General features: G+C 39.4%; 1 protein-coding gene and 1 long non-coding RNA gene across 13 annotated transcripts in view; one reads left to right on the top strand and one right to left on the bottom strand.

The window, feature by feature from the left end:
* LOC145462716 (uncharacterized) overlaps window positions 1–16775 on the top strand; it is a 36397-nt gene extending 19622 nt beyond the window's left edge. For 8 of the 12 annotated variants that reach the window (XM_081446307.1, XM_081446300.1, XM_081446305.1 and 5 more), the window contains exons 2-3: window positions 8341–8467; window positions 12501–16775. In XM_081446307.1, the coding sequence (XP_081302433.1) occupies window positions 8354–8467; window positions 12501–12689 (303 nt within the window). In that variant the 5' untranslated portion in view covers window positions 8341–8353 and the 3' untranslated portion in view covers window positions 12690–16775. Of the gene's footprint in view, window positions 1–3480; window positions 3813–5503; window positions 6329–6903; window positions 6993–8340; window positions 8468–12500 lie in introns of those variants that run through there. The other 4 variants (XR_014041237.1, XM_081446299.1, XM_081446306.1 and 1 more) reach the window with 4 other exon arrangements.
* Window positions 6778–7768, bottom strand: LOC145462717 (uncharacterized). The gene is made up of 2 exons (XR_014041238.1): window positions 7225–7768; window positions 6778–6975 (listed from the first exon to the last, which is right to left on the bottom strand). It is a non-coding gene; the product is annotated as an uncharacterized LOC145462717 (long non-coding RNA).
* Window positions 16776–18926: the final 2151 nt, after the last annotated feature.

Genomic DNA, 18926 nt, shown 5'->3' with positions numbered 1-18926 from the left:
GAAAAAAGTCGATTTGAACCATAGTACTGGGATTTTTAAAATAATTTGTAGGTATATTTCCAGCGTTGAATATATTTTTCAGTACAATACAACATGAGGCACAAGGTTTCTATTAGTGTTATAGGACTATTTTAATTTTCAATCGACGTTACCAAAATACCAACAATACAAATAGAACGGGGTTCTGACGAGTGAAATGTTTTTTTTTTTTCTTGTTCAGTTCGGTGTTCATCAAATTGCAAATAATCTTATTTATTTTCTTTTACTGATTATCAGTTCATGAATTCTCCTGGATCGAATGTTTGACTTTGGCTTCATGTCTTGAGGAGAATTCGGTTGTCGATCGATCGCTGTTTTGAGTGAAAAAAAGCTTAAGTGTTACTCAATTAAAAACGAAATATAGAAGCCTAGAGATCACATATTCCCATACAAATTTCTGTTACTTAGCTTTGAGAATAAATCTAACTGGGTGCATAGAGACCCAGATATACTACTCTAATGTAATAAACGCAGAATGAATGGAGGAGCAATTTAAAACTGTAAGGAAACGGTCTTTCGATAAACTGTTGCGAAGAAAGTTAAATTCCTAAATTCAAAATTCATCGTAGCTAGTGGTGGCGTCATTAATATATAGTTCTTTGATTTGAAACGGTGCTGAGTCAGGTATAAGAGAGGATGCACCAAAAATGCCAAACAAAAGGCCTATAACATTATGGCAAGCTGTCCTAAACTATTATTCTTATTTAAGGCCATGTAAAAAAAATAATGGGATTTGTAAAGTTTCGTAAATACGAAAACGATATATCTCAAAAGCGACAATGTAGTCTGGAAACATGGACATCTGTTATCGATTTTACACGATCTTTGTTATTGTTGTAAGAGAAGTGTTTTAGATAATGCTAAGATTTTACAGTTTTAATGACGTGGACGATCCTTCTGCTATAAGACTGATAATAAATTTTGGAGCATAATGGAAACAAAGTGTGAGCATAAAAATCCCACCATGCAGATTTACTGACATCAGATCGCAATAACAGAGAAACCAAAGAGAATGTTAATATATGAGAAAGATAATGATTGAAATTGTCAATGTGTAAAATTTAAATTGGAGTCCACCATAATGCGGACCCAAAGTACATTCGAACAATGCTTAAAAAATGATCACAGTTGCAACGTAGTTTTTTTGTCACCTAGCGGGAATAAGAGCAAAATGGACAATTTTACTCAGACTGGAGACAAATAGACTACTCTAAATAATTTACATGCCGATCATCATGTTTTAAGCCAACTTCCGAAGGCTTTGTTTGTGGCGACTTTCAGCTCAAAACGATTTTTAAAAAGTTTAGATAATTTACAACGGAAATCGTAGCAAATTTTCGACGTCAATATAAATATACTGTTGTCCGGTCCACATGAATGGCGGAGTACATGACTCAATATTGTTGCGGTTTCTTTACTTTTCGCTGCTTCCGTTGCTCTGTCAGTTGTCAAGTTTTTGCCTCGATCCCCGACGCCGCCGCTGCTTATCACGCAAACTTGTTGTGGAAAGTTGAAAACAAATTAAATCCAAATTTAAGACGAGCAATCTTGTCTAGATAACGCCTACATGTGGAAAATACAACACAAGATCACAAAAAGTCAACCCGTTCTAAAATTACTCTCCGGTTTTCGCTGTTGTCCCCTCCTTTGGATACCGGTCGGAACAGGTTAAGAAATATTGCTTAAGGAATATTCAATGATATAGAAACGAAGTCTCTGATTGTAGTACACGATGTACAAATGTTAAGTCTCTTAAAGTCTTTGCAAGAAACTTGAAAATAAACTGAACAAATCTGGAACTTCATCGGCGAATTCCACGGAAGAGAGAAGAACAGTACATTAAGAAAAACTTTAAGCAATAAATATTGACATTCTGGTTGTGTTTGTGCAACTCTCATAATCTCAACGAAAGTTGTTGCTATTTATTTCTATCAAAAATCATACACTGCAGTCCAATACATTATCTCGCGTTTATCTTAAGTCCAAGCGTTAAGAGCACAGAAAAAAATATACATAGGGGACCCACTTTGTGATAACATGAATCGAAATATGAATTTTTTTTTTAAATCGAAGCAAATTTATTTAAAACTGAAAAAAAATCCAAGTTAATATGGTGGTATAAAGCAAACTTGGTTCTTCTCGAGATACGTGAATCGTCTAGAATTAAAAACGTTGACGAATTCCCTCCTAAATGTATATCCCATGCAATATTTATTGTTCTCATTACGATGATATGGTAACATAGCCTTGTTTAAAGTTTGTAACGGAAATGGAATGAAAAGCCTGAGAATCGAATCAAAACTTCCATATGCGGTGACGCTACCCAGACTTTGGAATGACAAAGGTTTTTAACAGCATTTATGTTTTTAACTTTATGTGGTTTGTTGTGTTTTGTATTTCAGCAACAAAACTAATGGAAACGAGACAGATAAGCCTTTTATTATAAAGTTACGTTTACCAAGATTTTAGAATAAGCTTTGCTACATGTACATAAATTCAAACCAACTGTCGTCAATGATCTTTTGTGCCTTTCAGAGTTGTATTGTTTTGGCATGCGATTCAAATGATAGCGAAAGCTATCAAATATGCTTCAATATTCAACATCCGCTGCGGGGCCTTTCAACTGATCTCTGGAATCATCAGCTGTATTATTTTCTGGCCCTTAACATTGATTGTATAAAGGTTACGGTTCCTACAGCGGAAATTTTGCGCCCCTTTAGAATGCCGCCTTCGAAAGGAAATTTCTTTTTTTTATATATAGAGCCCGGCACTTAGTTACATTTTGATAAAAATCTTTTTTTTAACTGTTTATCAAAGTAAACTACGTATGCAATATTGCGTCGACTATTTACAGACTGCAGTTCTCTTTGAAACACCATTAAATATTTGGAACGACACTTTAATCTATCAAAAGCTGGCTGGATAAACACACTCTGACAACGGCGAGTTAATCTACAGTTATTTCAATGCACGGAAATACTTCTTGTGTTTTCAGTTTGTTGTGTACTAATTTTCGGAAAAAAAATATGTACACATATATATACATACTCTCCTGCCAAACACGCACCTTTCTAACTTTTGGTGGAGTTTTATTGGTAGGTTTTGAAACGACTGATGCAATGTCATTTTCCCTTGTGAACGGGTGATTTGAGAGTAAGTCAAATGTATGTCAAATGTGAAAAAAGCAGTAATATTATATTCACTTTGTATTAAAAAAGTTCAATCTAAGTAATCTTTTTGAAAGAAGTTTTTAATTAAAATGTTGCGTGGAATACACAGCAGCTGGTCATACCGCCAACAATCTTATCATATCGCCAAAAAAGATCACATTTCCTTCACTAAGGCAAACATTGTCATTTACAATTGGACACAAATAAATAAGGTAGAACTAAAAACTGTACAATATAGATTTTAAGAATTTAGTTGAGCAAACTGTGGGTTGACCTTACTAAACACTTTTAATCGACTGCGAGTTAATTCTCCAGTAATGACATTGAAACCTTCCCAAAATTTGGAGAAGAAGTCGTGTACCCAATCAAAGAACGGTTTACTGCACGAGTTATTTACTTTTCTAAAAACGATTTCTTGCAAGCGAAAATAACATTTGCATGCTTAATATGCATTTGTTTCCGTTGACCCTCAACGCAGAAGTTTCATTTATGAATGCATAAATAGAGCGCTATTTTCTTGATCGACGCAAGGAGTGATACCCGCAACTGTGCTGAAGTTTGCCTAGAGGCCATTGTTTTTGAAGCAACCGCCAAGAAAACGCGGTAGGATAATACATCTTCTATATCAGATAATTTATATATGGGTTTAAAAGCCATTCTAGGTTCCATTAACATGCTGCTACTTTCACATTTGTAAAATGTAAAACAGAAAGTCCTGCTCGTAAGCAAGGGAGTTTGATATTCCCCGAATCAATTGCTTGGAAGTGTCCCCCAGTTCACAGATATATCGTTCGAGGCGAACTTCGAGTTTCCCTTAGTCCTAGTGATGTGAGCAACGATACGATTGTAAGTTCGACAATTTACACGTGTGTTTAAGCTGAATTTTCACTTATTGGATAGCTAAGCTGTAGACAGCTAACTGAGAAGGTCATATTGAGTATATATGAAATCTCGTCCTATCTCCTTAAACGGAGTGGAAGGATCGTTTGGAGTCAAATCGGTTCCTTTCTCTGAGGTTACTTACCTTTATGCATACAACCGTGACGAAGGTTAGTGTCTAAAGAAGGATTGATGATCCATTTAGGTGCTAATGTTGGAAGAGGAATCTTTTTATGACTGTCTTAATAGTACTAGATTCACCTGAACACTTGCACTGTTCTTGAAAGAAGAAAGTCTATTTGGGTCACAGGACAAACCATCCTCTATTTCTAGACGGTATGAGCCTGAAATCCCCTTAAAATTCAGTTTTGAATACAAAAATTTTGTTGCTGTAAATTGGTCACTAGCGCATTCATAAACACCCACCTGTTTTGCTTTGAGAAAAGCGTTTAGAGCACAGGTGCGCTCTCAATCAAATGTTTATAACAAATTGATTTTTCTCACCTCAGTCTCAACCTTGGGTGCATTATTGGCATCTTGCCAAAATGGCGAATTTTTTCCAACAGGGCAATGTACTTACTGTTCGATAAAGAAAGCAGTCTCCCAGTGCTTATGTTTCGTTTCCGGTTTCAGCCAAAGCTATTAGGTTAAGTCTGCATACGAGCTAAGTGGCCCATCAGGCCGAAGTGTATTCCGGTTTCTGTAGCATGAAGCGACTAGGGGTATATCTTCTCACCCCTAGTCCATCGCAGGCTTAAGTTCGCAGCATTAAGATGGTCGGTACCAGTATTGTAAGTACCTTAAGTAATGTTTGTAATTAGCTGTAAGTGATTTAATGTATTGTTTTGAATGTAAATAAGCAGAGAGGCACTGTGAAAGTAAAGCGTCTTGCCCAAGAACACAACGCAATGTCCCCGGCCAGGGCTCAAGCCTGGACCGCTCGATCCGGAGACGAGCCACTAACCATGAGGCTAGCGCACCTCCCTGCCAAAACTAAAAAGCTAACGAAATATCGTCACTTATTTTGTGAAATGCCACAAAAAGAAAACAACATTGTCTCAGGCTGTCAGGTGAAGTTGTGTTCGCGTCTGGCGAGTATGTAAAAGGGCCAAAAGTACATATTTGTCCCTAGACTTTTGTTCAAGATTGTCGGTTACAATGATCGAAACTATTCCCGTTGGCCCTTAAAGTAGCAAAGGTCTTCCACAAACTCGCCCCATTTTTTGGGTCAGCTGTGGTGGTTTGACCTTCTCCAGCTTTGTTTTAGGTGCCCTCGCTTCCTTCTACCCTGGGGATTCCAAAGGAATAAATCTAAGAATGCCACTAGTTTTCCCAGTCTTTGATTAATTAAAACACATCTCTTTCAGCGTAAAGCCGTAAGGATTGGAAACTTTTCCTCTGTTCTTTAACCCCACCCATCGGCCTGGGAGGTACTCCCATGTAAAAAGGACGGGGGTTCTTGTCCTACCTTTTAGGGTTTATAAAAACGGTTTTGGTATCTCTTAAAGCTGCTTAAGGTGTTCAGCCTCAAAGGTCCACAGCGGGAGCTTTTGCAGTACGTTTTAGGGTGTACAGCCGACAAAAATAAGACAGGAGATATTTGAAAATCAACAGATTTTTCATTTTGTCCCAGAATTTGGTACCTCTTAGGGGTGAAAAAAATTTCAAGGCACGCCCACAAAACAGGATCTTGGTACCTCTCAGCGGTTCTTTTCAAAATTCCCACAAGCACCCCTGCCCTTTTTGTATGGGAGCCCCCTTCCCGGATCTTTGGCCTTAATCTTTAATTAAAAGGCATGTAAACCCAAAAATACAAGTTTTTTCTTATTCGACGCAAACAGCAACGAAGAAAACGAATTTGGCATTTATTTTGCTCGTTTGGGTTTCGTTAAGGAGAAAAACAGCTTTTACGGGAAAAAAATCCACTTCCGGTGAAAACAATGGCCATCTGCCGTGACGTAAGCGGTGGAACACAAACATTGCGCAATAGGGATTCCACATGAGAATTCTATGGCGGATCGGGAAAGTGGGAGTAGCTCGGAGGATCTTTTATCGGATGACAGCGATTCGAATTAGGTGAATTTGTATGATAGTGATGTAGAAAATTCAGTTGTAGCTGTGGAACAATCTGGGCCTCGTCCGTATCAATTTGAGCCACGAAGGGTCCGACAAAGTGATTAACAAGAAGCCAGCCCAGAACCAGATGACAACAACTCAGACCGTCTTGGAAGCACAGACTGGTATTTAATCATTTTGCAATTAAATTACATTTTTAGCAGATGAACATCAATTGAAGCCGACGCATAGTCAGATTAGCACGCAAATAGAAGCTCACCAAATTTTGTTGTTGTCTTTTTTCCCGACCTTTCTTGGGTGCATTAAAAGGTGCGAGTGTCAAGTATGTCAGCCAATGCCGACTGCTCACGAAAGTGTTTGCTGCGCTGAAATCGAATAAGTCTGGCAAAAAGTAGAAAATCAGAGGCCAGAAATACAAATGAAATGTATTACCTAGCATCCAGGATTTCAGTCAACCTGTCTTGATGTTTGGGTGCTTGAAACTGCTTATTACGCATTCAGGCAGCAGCACGGCGCAGATATTCACACAGGAAACGAGTATGTTTACTTTTTACTATCGCGGTTCAATTGTCAGATTTACCTCTGCCGTAACTGGTTTTATTTTAGTACAACACTAGTAAAGATAGTTATTTCTCAGTACTTTTCGTGTAGGAGATTTCGATACATTGCCTATCGGCAGCTTGTTCGTTGGTGCTGGGGTTATCTTGGTAAACATGTCCGAGTTGTGCTGCCATCTTGTGCTGTAAACAAGATCCGAAGCACCTTTCCAGCCGATTTTGGCACCACGTAAACTGGGTTGAAGCCACCAACCCTGTGAGTGATAAGAAGGTGATTGCTAATTTACATTATAATTATTGAAAATATGTTACAGCACTGGCAGCAATGGGCTTAACATATACAAAGGCACAAACGTGGTTTGCCGTAATTACCTTTCTACTTACTCAATGATGTGCAAGCGTGACACATATTGTTCTACTGCTGTTTCTTTGTAGGGTTTTTCAAAGGAAGCAGAGATTATCTGTGTTGCGAAGAATAGCAGATAAAGTGGTTGACTACTTACCCTATTAATCTCAAGCTTTTGAAGAGCTCTACTTCTTCTAGGCCTTTTATTGGTACTGGCAGCCATTTCCGGTTGTTCGCTTCCTTCATTTTGGATAGGCCGCTAGCGCGCTTTCGTTTGTCGCAAGAATTTGTTACTGCTGGAGACTGTATCGTCGGTTCAGCACCAGAAAGTAAAGGACTTTGCTTTCTCAGCCCCATTTCTACCATGAAACTTTTTTCGTAACAATCCGGAGAAAAATGAATGTTGCAAATAACCGAATGCTTCGTCGGCTCTACGAAATCGGCCCATTTCACTAGGCTCGATTTCCGCATTGAACAAATTTTACCCACTGCCGCCTCAAATTAGCGTCTTTTGGAAACTTATGCATAGTATGGTCTGTTTTGTTCGAATCACTGCAAAACTGAACGACACAGCGTTTTACCATAATGAAGATGTGGTGTTTTTCCAAAAGAAACTATGTAAACATGCGCTTATTTCATAACATGTTCAAGAAAAACCTTTGACTTCCCGTAACTAAAGGTAAACCCGTGACGTCATTTGCTAGATTCAAGATGGCGGATGTTTAGAACTTTGAAGCGATTTTCCAACGTGAAAACGGGCTAAAGTGAACAAAAGATCTACACGTACTAAACGACTATGTGGTCCCCAAAATAGCATTTTTTGGGTTTACATGCCCTTTAAGTCCTAGACAAAATCGGTGTCCGGGCCAGGTGGTTGAATTGCAATGATGAAATCCTCAGCAACAGTTGCTGTTATTTCAAACTTCTTGTCTCTGTCTAACTGATTTTTCACACTTTAGAATGTAGGCCTTGAGTTGCTTCAAATCACTGAAATATTTCCTATTAGAATTATAGACGACTTCAACCATCGTTAATGTTTTTGTTTGTTTTGTTTGTTTTGTTTGTTTTGTTTGTTTTGTTTGTTTTGTTTGTTTTCAGCACTTTTCAAGTGCATGGGCGCAATATCTTGTATAAATCTTTAGAAATTTACTTGTATTTTTTGAATGACATTACGTACTCCTGGAGTTGCTTCAAAGCTCTGAAATATTTTCTATTAGAATTATAGACGACTCTAACCTTAATTAATTTTTGCCTGTTTTGTTGTTTATTTCAGCACTTTTCAGGACATGGCCAACAAATATAGTTTTACTATCCTACTTATCTTTTGCCTGGCCGCAGCAGCTATCTCATTCGACGCCTGCAATCCACAACTCTATGAGTGTAACAGGTTCTACAAAAGGGTAATTTTTCATATATTGTTGATGCCACTCACTTAGTCAAGCAGGCGACCCCTCAGTTTGGTTTCGAGGATGAAAGGAGGGTGGTGGGAAGGTGGAATAAAAAATGTAACTGATGGGTTATTGGCTGTCCTGTTTTGGCTCCACTTAATGGTGTTCAAATTCAATTTTCCACAAGTGCAGGACAGACGCTGACTTTGCTGTCCCTCCTTTCTGTGACCAAAAAACAGACATGCAAACAAGTTGGCGACAACGGTGTTTTACATAGCCTGGTCCAAATATAAGATAAAGTTTGGGAGATTCAAAAACCGTGAATGTTAAACTTCTGGTACAGCTAACCAATCAGAGCGTGCGTAATATGAACGCAATAGACCTTTTTAGCCTGGGCGGTTTGTTGTCCCTTTGCAGACCATATAATGATACTCTTGAGAATTCTTGCCTTCAAATTGTTAAATAGTCGCCTGTATGTGAATGAATATTATTTTTAATTTAGATTGGCGAAAGCAGAATTTTGTAGGGAATATCACGTTGTCTGTAATGGGAAAAGAAACCGCCCAAGCTAAAAATTAAAGGTCTATTTTGGTTGCTTTCCTTAGCCAAGCCAAATCCGTACTTTGCGATCGAAAATGAAATTTCCCGTTCCATTTATGGACAAACCATTCTTCTCAGATTGCGGTTCAACCAATCCGCGTCCATAGGTGGATCATTCAGATTAAAACAAAACCTGGGCCCCTTGGCATTCAGTGTGTTCCAGCGTCCATGAACATTTCAAAAAATCTGGATTAATTAAATCTCAAAAAAGTCTGTACACGGGCCAAGTGGCCCATCAGATCGGAGCTTACATCCCGGTTTTTGTAGCATGAAGCGACTAGGAGTATATTTACTCCCCCCTGGATGGGATGCTAGTCCATCGCAGGGTTACCCCTAGCATTAAATTGGCCGGTACATGTTTATACACTTGGGCGGTGAGAGGCACTGTGAGAGTAAAGTGTCTTGCCTAAGAACACGACACAATGTCCCCGGTCAGGGCTCCACCTCGGACCGCTCGATCCGGAGACGAGCCACTAGTCGTGAGGCTAGCGCGCCTCCCTGCCAAAGCTAAAAAGCTAACGAAATATCGTCACTTATTTTGTTAAGTGCCACAAAAAGAAAACACACTAATCATGAGGTCACCGCGCCCAAATTAATGGAACTCTACCTTTGTAAATGGTATCATGATCTGTTGAGTATAGTGGGTCAACAAAGAAGATTTTCGAAGGTATATGAGCTTCAAAAAGAGCCAGAGCCTGAAAGTCATTTTTCAGTTTTGGGCCTTTAGAAGGTTATCAGTTTTTGACTTTCTTTCTTTTAGTACAGTCAGGGTTAAACAACTTTCGCGACACACGCCTATTCTAAATTGGCGTCAGTACCTCCCCCTTGGTGGCCTCACTGTTATTGCTTTATAATCACCTGTTCTCTGTAGAGAGCTAAAGCGCAGATGTTTTTAAACCGCGGACATCAACCAAAAGTTTATGTTCTTAGTTTTGGCGTGTGCTCACCCTCCACCAATGAGATGAAAAGCTTTCATTTGACTATTTATCAATTTGGTGTTTTCAACGAAAAGTTTGTAAAACGCGACATGGAAGAGAAAATTCGACTTCCGGTTCACGTGATGGAGAAGGCATACAGAGAAGCAGCAGAAGGAGTCTTAGGTAGAGCACGGAAGAAAAGGAAACCATGGATCAGCAAAGAATCATGGGACCTGGGGCCTGTTTCTCGAAAGGCCCGGAAACTTTTCGGGCCCGAAAAGCCATTTTTAGTTGATCTTTTTCTAAAAACAGAGAGGTGTATACGCCTGAAACTTCTTGTATGAAGAGAACCTCTTTTCACGTTAAAAATATGTGAATAACAAAGCTCTGTAATCGTAAGGTTCGAGATTTTGCTACGACTTTCCGGGTGCGAAAACTTTTCGGGACCTTCGAGAAACGGGCCCCTGAAAGATCAGAGAGGAAAAATTAATAAGAAAATCCTGAGCACACATTCATAAAAAGTTAAAAAAAAAAACAACTAGGGGCGAAGAATACCGAGAAGGATAGAGAGGTAAAGAAAAGTACAAAAGCAGGCATAAAAAAGGTGGATAAAGAACATTACAGTGAAGCAGGAGCAGCAGGACGAAGCCAACATATGAAGACCCTCTATGGACTAACAAAGACACTCTGCGATGAAAGACCTATATGCAGAGCAGAGCAGTACAAGGTAAAAACGAAAACCTTGCCAGTGGAAACGAAGACGTGCAGCGAAGATGGACAGAACACTTCAAGGAAGTTCTTGACGGAGAAGAACCACCAAACATTGTAACTGTTGATAATGAAAGCTAGCTCAGTGAGATGATAGCAGATACTTCAGCTTGTGAACCAACACTAAGTGAGAGTGACGTAGCAACACAACTACAAAATGGGAAAGCACCTGGAATCGATTGCATGACTGCGGCATTATTGAAGGCAGACATTGAGCTTTCAACAAATAAACCATATAAACTGTTGAAGAAAATATGGGAACAAGAGAAAATCCCAGATCTTAAGAATGCAAGAACTGGCGGGGCATAACCCTACTGTCCATCGTAGGCAAAGTATTAACGAGAATACTCATAGACAGGATAAGATGCGGAATTGATTGTTGGAAAGAGCAAGCAGGAAAGGCAGAGGAACAAACGAACAAGTTTTCATAGCGGAGCTCCGGCACCTCGAAGGGCCCCAAGCGGAGCACCATACCCATATAGGAAAGAAAAGGAAACCCATGAGTGGATTTTCTCATGGTTATCATGGCTAGCAGTGTTGCTCGTGGGCGCCAACACACGTCAGCGACGTCGCACAACATGGCGGCCATACTCCAGCTAGTGGGTTGACCGGGACATGCAGCCTAGTCAACTGACACCTGTTAAAAACTTATCCGCTGACCAATATCACTTGACCATATAGGGGAGGCTCAAGTTTAGAGCTTATCAAGATCACGTGTCTTTTAAAGTTGACCGCTGACCAAGTGCTGGTTTTAATCCCCATACTTATAGCGGAGCTCCGGCAGCCCGAAAGGCCGCCCAGCGGAGCACCATAACTATAGGAACTGAATCACATGCATGCATAGAAATAGAAAACCATGCAACTCTGTTTTGATGGTTAACATGGCTAGCGGCATGAATCGCAGGCGCGTGCGCTTTACGACGACGACCACGACGAACTACAACCACATCGCGCAATCTGGCGGCCATACTTTGGCTAACACCAAGTCATGCAGCCTTGGTTTATGGCATGCATCTTTGATATTGGGCATCCATGATATGGTCAATTGACACCTGTCAAAATAAGAAATCCGCTTACCAGTATCACGTGACCATATTGTGGACTCAAGTTTAAAGCGCATCGAGGTGTTTTTAAAGTTGACCGCTGACTAAGTGTTGGTTTTTCGATTGGATCGCGGACTCACATTAGGTTAACTTACTGTAATCATGTCCGCGTTTTTAGGAAGGACTAAAAGTTAACCAAATAGTAAATTTTTCTTTTATAAAAATACAAAGCAAAAAGCCATGTAATAAATTACTTATTAACCTCGAATGTTCGGTCTTTCCGGAAAAATCTCAAACCTCAGCCTTGCGAAACTGGCCTCTCTATCGCTCGGTCAATACGGCAAGGTCTTGGTTTGAGATTTTTGCGTAAAGACCACTCTTGGTTAGTAAATAGTTGATAGTGACCGAAAAATGTGTACAAAAACTGTCAAGTGCTCATGGTTCGAGTGTCCTTAATATAGAGATGTTACATGTCTTTAAAGTTTGAAACTAAATATGCTCTGGGACCAGCTTATCCTGTAACCAAAAATTAACAACACGCAATGTAAAACGAGCGCGAAAAAATATGAGGAAGGAAACAATTGTGACTGAACTAGGGCAAAAAATGCCCGTTTTCAAAACATTTGTGGTCTGAGTCCGTTATTTTTCATGAGTTAGCAATCATTTGCTGATGAGGGGGTGAGGTTTAATTCTAATTTGTAACTGTTCTCTCTCTAGCTTGAGGCATTGAAGAAACGAAATGTTGGCTGCCCTGAAATTGCAGGCACAGTATGCAACCCAAACCTTGCCAATCCTTGTCCTTGCCCGAAGTATGGTGCTACATACTTATGCGAGTGGGAGATCAAAAGCCTCGCGCCTTATACGGGAAGATATGAATGCGTCAGACAATGTTTGGGCGAATGTTGATAGGACTGAACGGGAAATTTATGTTTTTTTGCAGCTACATATAGCGTGGTTAATTACGTGGTTAATTTTTCTGCAAAATAGTTTCGAGATTTTCATTGGTGTTGTGTTCTGCTTTTTCTTGATATATGTTTCTGTAAGTTGTTTTTTTTTTTGTTTCATATTTTAATCATGAGAAAAAAGTTATCGAAGGAAACCTTTGAAGGAAGTTTTGAGGGACAGTTAGGCCCAGTTCAGACACCGAACTTTTCATGAGCCGAACCAAATACATTGAATCAAGCACATGAAAAGTTCGGCGTCTGAATCAGTTAAGAACGGCTATTTGAATTTGGAACGGCCCAGCCGTTCTTCCCGCCTAACTCAGCCGGGAATTTCGGCTTTGGAACGGCTTTGATTCAGACGTCGAACTTTTCATGAGCCGAACCTAATGTCTAAATTATTATAACGTATTTTACAAGCAGTTTTTACTTTGCCTGAAAATCGCTGACATTTCGATGTGTTCTGGTTTAAACTAAATAAAGTTCGGCGAATTAAGTTCGACGTCTGAATCAACAGGTGTACTTTTGATAATTTGGGTCGGTCCAAATTCGAATTAAGTTCGGCTCATGAAAAGTTCGGCGTCTGAACTGGGCCTTAACGCGTTCACTATGCTTGTAAACTATATCATGAAGCAAATTGTAGAGAGTAGCATCTGCATATTTATCAAGTCATCATATTGTCAACGTAATCAAACTTGTAATGTATGGTCAATAAAGGTATTAATGAGGACTAAATTAGTAAGTGAGCTGCTAACTGCTTGCCCCCTTAAATCTTCTAGTGGAAACTCAGCGTATTTCGCGAGTCTGATTTGTTCCCCCTGTTGTCTATTAAACAATAACAATGTTCTTGCAGATAAGCCGCATCCTTGATTTTTAAGGAAAGTTTTGAGTAAGAAGTTGCATCGTATCCGCCAGTGTTTACGGTAGATTATGAGCTCGAGGTTTCTGTCGCACGCATAGAAATCGAGGACGAATAATCTAATTGTTTTAGTATAAACCTACTAGTCGTTTAAAGTTGTTTTCTAAATCCTCTTCACAGACATTTCGGAAACGCCAAGAAGAGGCCGCCAGTTCGTTAACAAGTGCATACTGCCAGGCTACTCACTATCTACAACGGAATAGATAGTGAGTAGCGTAGCCAATCAGAGAATGACATTCATGATAGAACGCTAGTAGATTAATACTAATTCACAATTAGATTATCAGCTCGAGATTTCTATGAGGTGATAGTTGATGAGGCCGAAGGCCGAATTAACCATCATCTCATAGAAATCGAAAGCGAATAATCTAATTGTTTTATAGAAGAATTCTAACTGAAATTTATTTCAAATAACAGTTTCCAGATTCTCGACGTATTATTAAACTTCGTGCCTTAGAAAGATCGCTTGCATTGAATTGTCATTTGAACTTGCAGTTGTGCGCACGCGCGCATCATTTTTTCAGAAATTCCAAGTTTTTTAAAGTCTCGAAACCGTAAATGCCCGTCTTTAAGTCATCTCAGGAATTTTAATTAGTCATTTGCATCAAAATATTCCTCCAAAACTTTGGAAAAACGAAAAGCACCTCGCTATTTCGAAGACGACCTCCAGCCACTGCACACTAATGGCTGATAGGGTGCAATGGCTCAGCCAATCAGATTGCAGCATTTGCATTAGTGTTCAGGTAGAATTCTATTAATAGCTAATAGCTTAAGATGAAAATAAAGAAATCCAAGAAGGCGAATCCAAAATGGCGGCTGTTCAAAAATATTGATGTCATCGTTACGCCATGTGACGTCATTATTCACGTTAAGGACCTGAAGGATTTTTGAATGTGTTACAAATCATCCAAGATTCTGTCTTAGCCTTAATATTCTAGGAATTACAGGGGGGTGGTCCCCGAAGTCCCCCCTCCCTCCCGCCAGCTCCGGAAGGACTAAATAAGTATTCAAGTGGAGAAAGAAAAAATACAAAATACAAATACAGATATTCCAGGATTTTAGCTTAACAATGCATAAAATTGGAAGTCTGCTTTGAACTAACAATCTTCTAGTGTCTAATTAAACACTTAGGGCGCTCTCTATTCGACCAAAAATCCCGGTTTAAATTTCCGAAAATTTCCAGTGCGAATGTGACAGCATTTTGCTGAACTTCCGGAAAAGAGGACAAGCTCGCGAGCTATACCCAAATTTTCTCAAATTTCTTACCAGGAATTGCTTGTCCATTTGAATTTCTTCACGAGATTTCTGGAATTTTCGGGGTTCTGGAGATTTCTGGAATTTTCTCGATTTCCCAGAAACTTGAAAGGGAAATTTTTGTACCATTTTTCAGCGTTTCGAAAGTTCCAGAAGTTTTGGTTGAATGGCAAACGTCCTTAGACTACTCGCCCTCGTTTTCTTTGAGTAAATAGTTAATCAGACTGTATCTGGTTGATTATTCGCCCTAGAAAGTAAGGAAGGCTAAGGACGTTATAAAATGTTCAAATTAAGGACGGTGCCTACTTTTGTTAGTGCGCACACGTTCTGCGCATCACGCAAGCCATGGTTTAAGGTGTCTCCATGGGGTAATCATTTATGGCGTTGCGCGCGCAAGTGTTATGTTTTGAATGCCGTTTTTGCATTCGTATTTACACCCAGTCCTCTCAAACTAATTACATCTAATAAGCAATGATTAAATAGTGTTTTACTATTATCTCTGTTAAAATTATTGGTTTTAGTCTTGAAATAGAAATGCCCAAACAAATATGTTTTTTACTTTTTTATGGCTTTAGTTGCGATTTTCTTGAATTTCCTTCGGTGAAATCTTCCAAAATTTTCACAGCATATCGCTTCCCGCGGGACACGAATTTTAAACACGAAAAAAGTGGGGGTTTGTAAAGGCAGGTTTTTCGATTTTTGCAAATTTACGTCTTTTACCGCTGCGAAAAAACTGGTCTTATAAATTTCCCTGAAAAACGAGCTCCGACTAAAGTAGAATATTTGCTACCAATCTGCCAAGTTTTACGGAATTTCACCGAAGGAAACGCGAGAAAATTCACTGTCAGTTTTGCTTGTTGTGCTCATGTTGACGTAATAAAATATCGAAAAACACTGACGTTTTCCTTCGAGCGCGCGCAGATTACTTGAGCTTTCGTCCTTAGCGCGCGTGCGATCGTAAAACTATAGTGAGCCACCTTAAGCGTCACGCGCGCGCTGGGATTGACATTGACGCAATCAACTACGCTATCACGTACACGACTAAAATGAAAGCAAAATTTTCCCACTGTGACCAAATCAAGTTTAATGAACCTGTAGGTAAGCCAGGAACACCAGAATAGCAGCATATCGCTAACCACTAACTGTTAACGTCTTCCAGCTGAGAACCTACCTGTTATCTGTTGAAAATTATACTGAAAACCAACTGTAAACATGTACCTGCAGATGGCGTAGTGCGCGCGTAAAACAAGTGCGAGATACGCAAATGTCTTCCTTACTGGGGAGGTGACAGAAAAAATGTAACGGGCACCGTAAAAGTTTTCAAAAAAGGTGAATAACTTTAAAAAACGCGTGGTTACCCCTAGCTACATTTTATGTTTTGAAATGGAAGTGGCAAGCCTATTCAACATGGTTGTTCTGGTTGTGAGCAAAAGGTATGTAGGCTGTATTTTAGCTGAACCAGAGGAAGGCTGTCAGAGACGCTAAAAGCGCTGTTGCAACGATTTTGCTATTACAAACATACCAAAAATGGTTTTTATGTTACCATTTGCCATGTAGTTTAAAGATCTTTTTAAATGTGTTTGCTTTTCTGAATGTAAAGGCGAATTCTAAGGAAATTTGTAAAGAAATATCCTTTCGTTCTTTTTTCAGAGAAATGCTGATGTCAGCATTTTTGTTTAGATTCAAGGCTAATTATCTCGAAAAAATGCGTGGCTACCCCAATTTTTCTTTGTGGATTCCAATAGCCCTCGCAAAGATCTACTTTTTCCGCGTGGTCCTAACCTGGCGCAAAAACCTTTGTATTTAGTAGGCACCGTCCTTAAGAAACAGATTCCGTATTGCCGTGCGTCTGTTTAGTAATAGATCACAGATGACGTCAAAATGTGATATGAGCAAAAAAGTGGCACAGAGACGATAGCCGAGTGTGTGTCGCTGATGTTCTTACCACATTTTGACGTCTTCTGTATTAGATTATGAGCTCGATATTTCTATCTCATGATAGTTGACGAGGGCGCAGCCCAAGTCAACTATCACGCATAGAAATCGAGAGCGAATAAAAGTGTTTGGTCTTGAAATTCCTTTAAGGTAAGAAACCATTGTTTTGTCTTGAATTTAACAAACCCCATGAACAAAATGTTTATGAGATTAATTTGCTTAAAAATTCAACTTTTCTCAGTCTTAAAATAGTTGTTGACACAGATTGATGTCAGGAATGAAACTTCAAAACATCACTTCTTAAAATCAGTTAAAATAAACACATAACCTTGCTTTCCTACGCGAATGTTCCAGTCCGTTTCATGGCATAGCAGCTAGCAATTAAAGTATAGCTCACTATGGCTCACGCCAACTGTATCATAGCTATAAGGTGTCTCCGACACTATATCCAACTGATTTGAGAATCACCAACCACGAAAGACACAAATTCCCACCTTCACTAACGCGCCTTTCATTCAAAGCTCAAATCGAATGGCGTCCAGTGTTGACCGCAACCGCAAGTTTTCCGGGCGTATTTTTCAACTCCTGCAATATTCAAGGCAACCACCAAGGCTCGCAGGGCTGCTCTTAAGACAAAAACGGACCTGATATTTCCAGCATTTTCTTTAAGATTTGTAGATTTCGCAATTCAATCCTGTTTTCGCCGTAAATTTTCATTCCACGAGAAGAGACACCCGAGTCAAGTTCGACAGTGACGTGATTCTCCTGGACCAATCACAATTCTTTGCTACTCATAGCAACCAATGAGATTGCTTCATTTTGCATAGACAACAGACTACGTCAAATTACAATTTTCATGTTTGCCAAAGTGGGCAAAGGCCGGCTTTCGTGTTATGTTGAAATATTTTGAAATAAAAACTTTTACTGTAGTGGTTTGTCTCTTTATTATATAAAACAAGTTGATTCCGTCTGTCCAGTAATAGATCACAGAAGACTTCAAAATGCGATAAGAACATCAGTGACACACTCGGCTATCGCCTCCGGTGCCACAGTTTTGTTCTTACCATATTTTGACGTCATCTGTGATCTATTACTGAACAGAAGCACGGCAACATGGACTCTATTTGTTAAATGGTGCACAGGAACGTGGAATATATCGTCAGCCAAACGTCTATCCTCCCGATAGATCATAGATCAGTGAAAACTAATTAAAATAGGGGAATATTTGACTAATTAGATTATATAAACTCACGTGGATTATATAAACTCATAGGCTTCGATTTATTGAAAAGCCGTTACAAATTACAAAGTTTCCTGAACGTTTCCTTGCGTTGCGTTACAGAATATGTCTCTATATTGGTCTACACCCTATTCAATCACACTTGTTAAATAATGAACGTGTAAAAACTATCTCAGTTGTTATAAAAAAAGAAATAATTTTCCTCGCGCTCTATTACGTGTCCAGTATAAATCTACTAGTGTTCTCTTATTGCCTACGCTACTTACTATCTCTTCCGTTGTAGATATTGAGTAGCCTAAACAGTCTCCCCTTGTTAACAAACTGGCGGCTGCTTCCTTGCGTTTTCTAAGAATTTAGATAAAGATTTGAACGACTGGTAGACTTATACTAAAACATTTAGTTTATGAGCTCTCGATTTCTGTGCGTAAAAGTTGACTCGGGCTGCGCTCTCGTCAACTATCACGAGATAGAAATCTCGAGCTCATAATCTAATTGTCAAGTTAAGAAGACCTTAAATTCCTCACAATCAACTCGTTAACTTTTATGGGGGACTTCCTGAGGGTTTCACGGGGGACGTATTGGCACCCCTAAACAATAAGAAATGTTTCAATAAGAACAGCAGAGAAATGCCATTTCTTGAAAGCGCCAACATATAGCCCCGATGGGAAGGCTCCCCCGCTAAGGACTGGGAAATGCCCGACGGAAAATTTGCATTAAACCCCCGCAGGAGACAAAATATCATCAACTATCACTTCGTAGAAATATCAAGTTCATCATTCAGTAGTTGTAAATTACCGCTTTTGTTATTCCTGAAAAGCTAATCGTCTGTTGCATTGTTTGAAATAAGCGATAGT

The sequence above is a fragment of the Orbicella franksi genome, chromosome 12 (genome assembly GCF_964199315.1).
Source record: "Orbicella franksi chromosome 12, jaOrbFran1.1, whole genome shotgun sequence".
Classification (NCBI taxonomy): Eukaryota; Metazoa; Cnidaria; class Anthozoa; order Scleractinia; family Merulinidae; genus Orbicella; species Orbicella franksi.
This window is presented reverse-complemented; position numbering and strand designations above follow the sequence as displayed.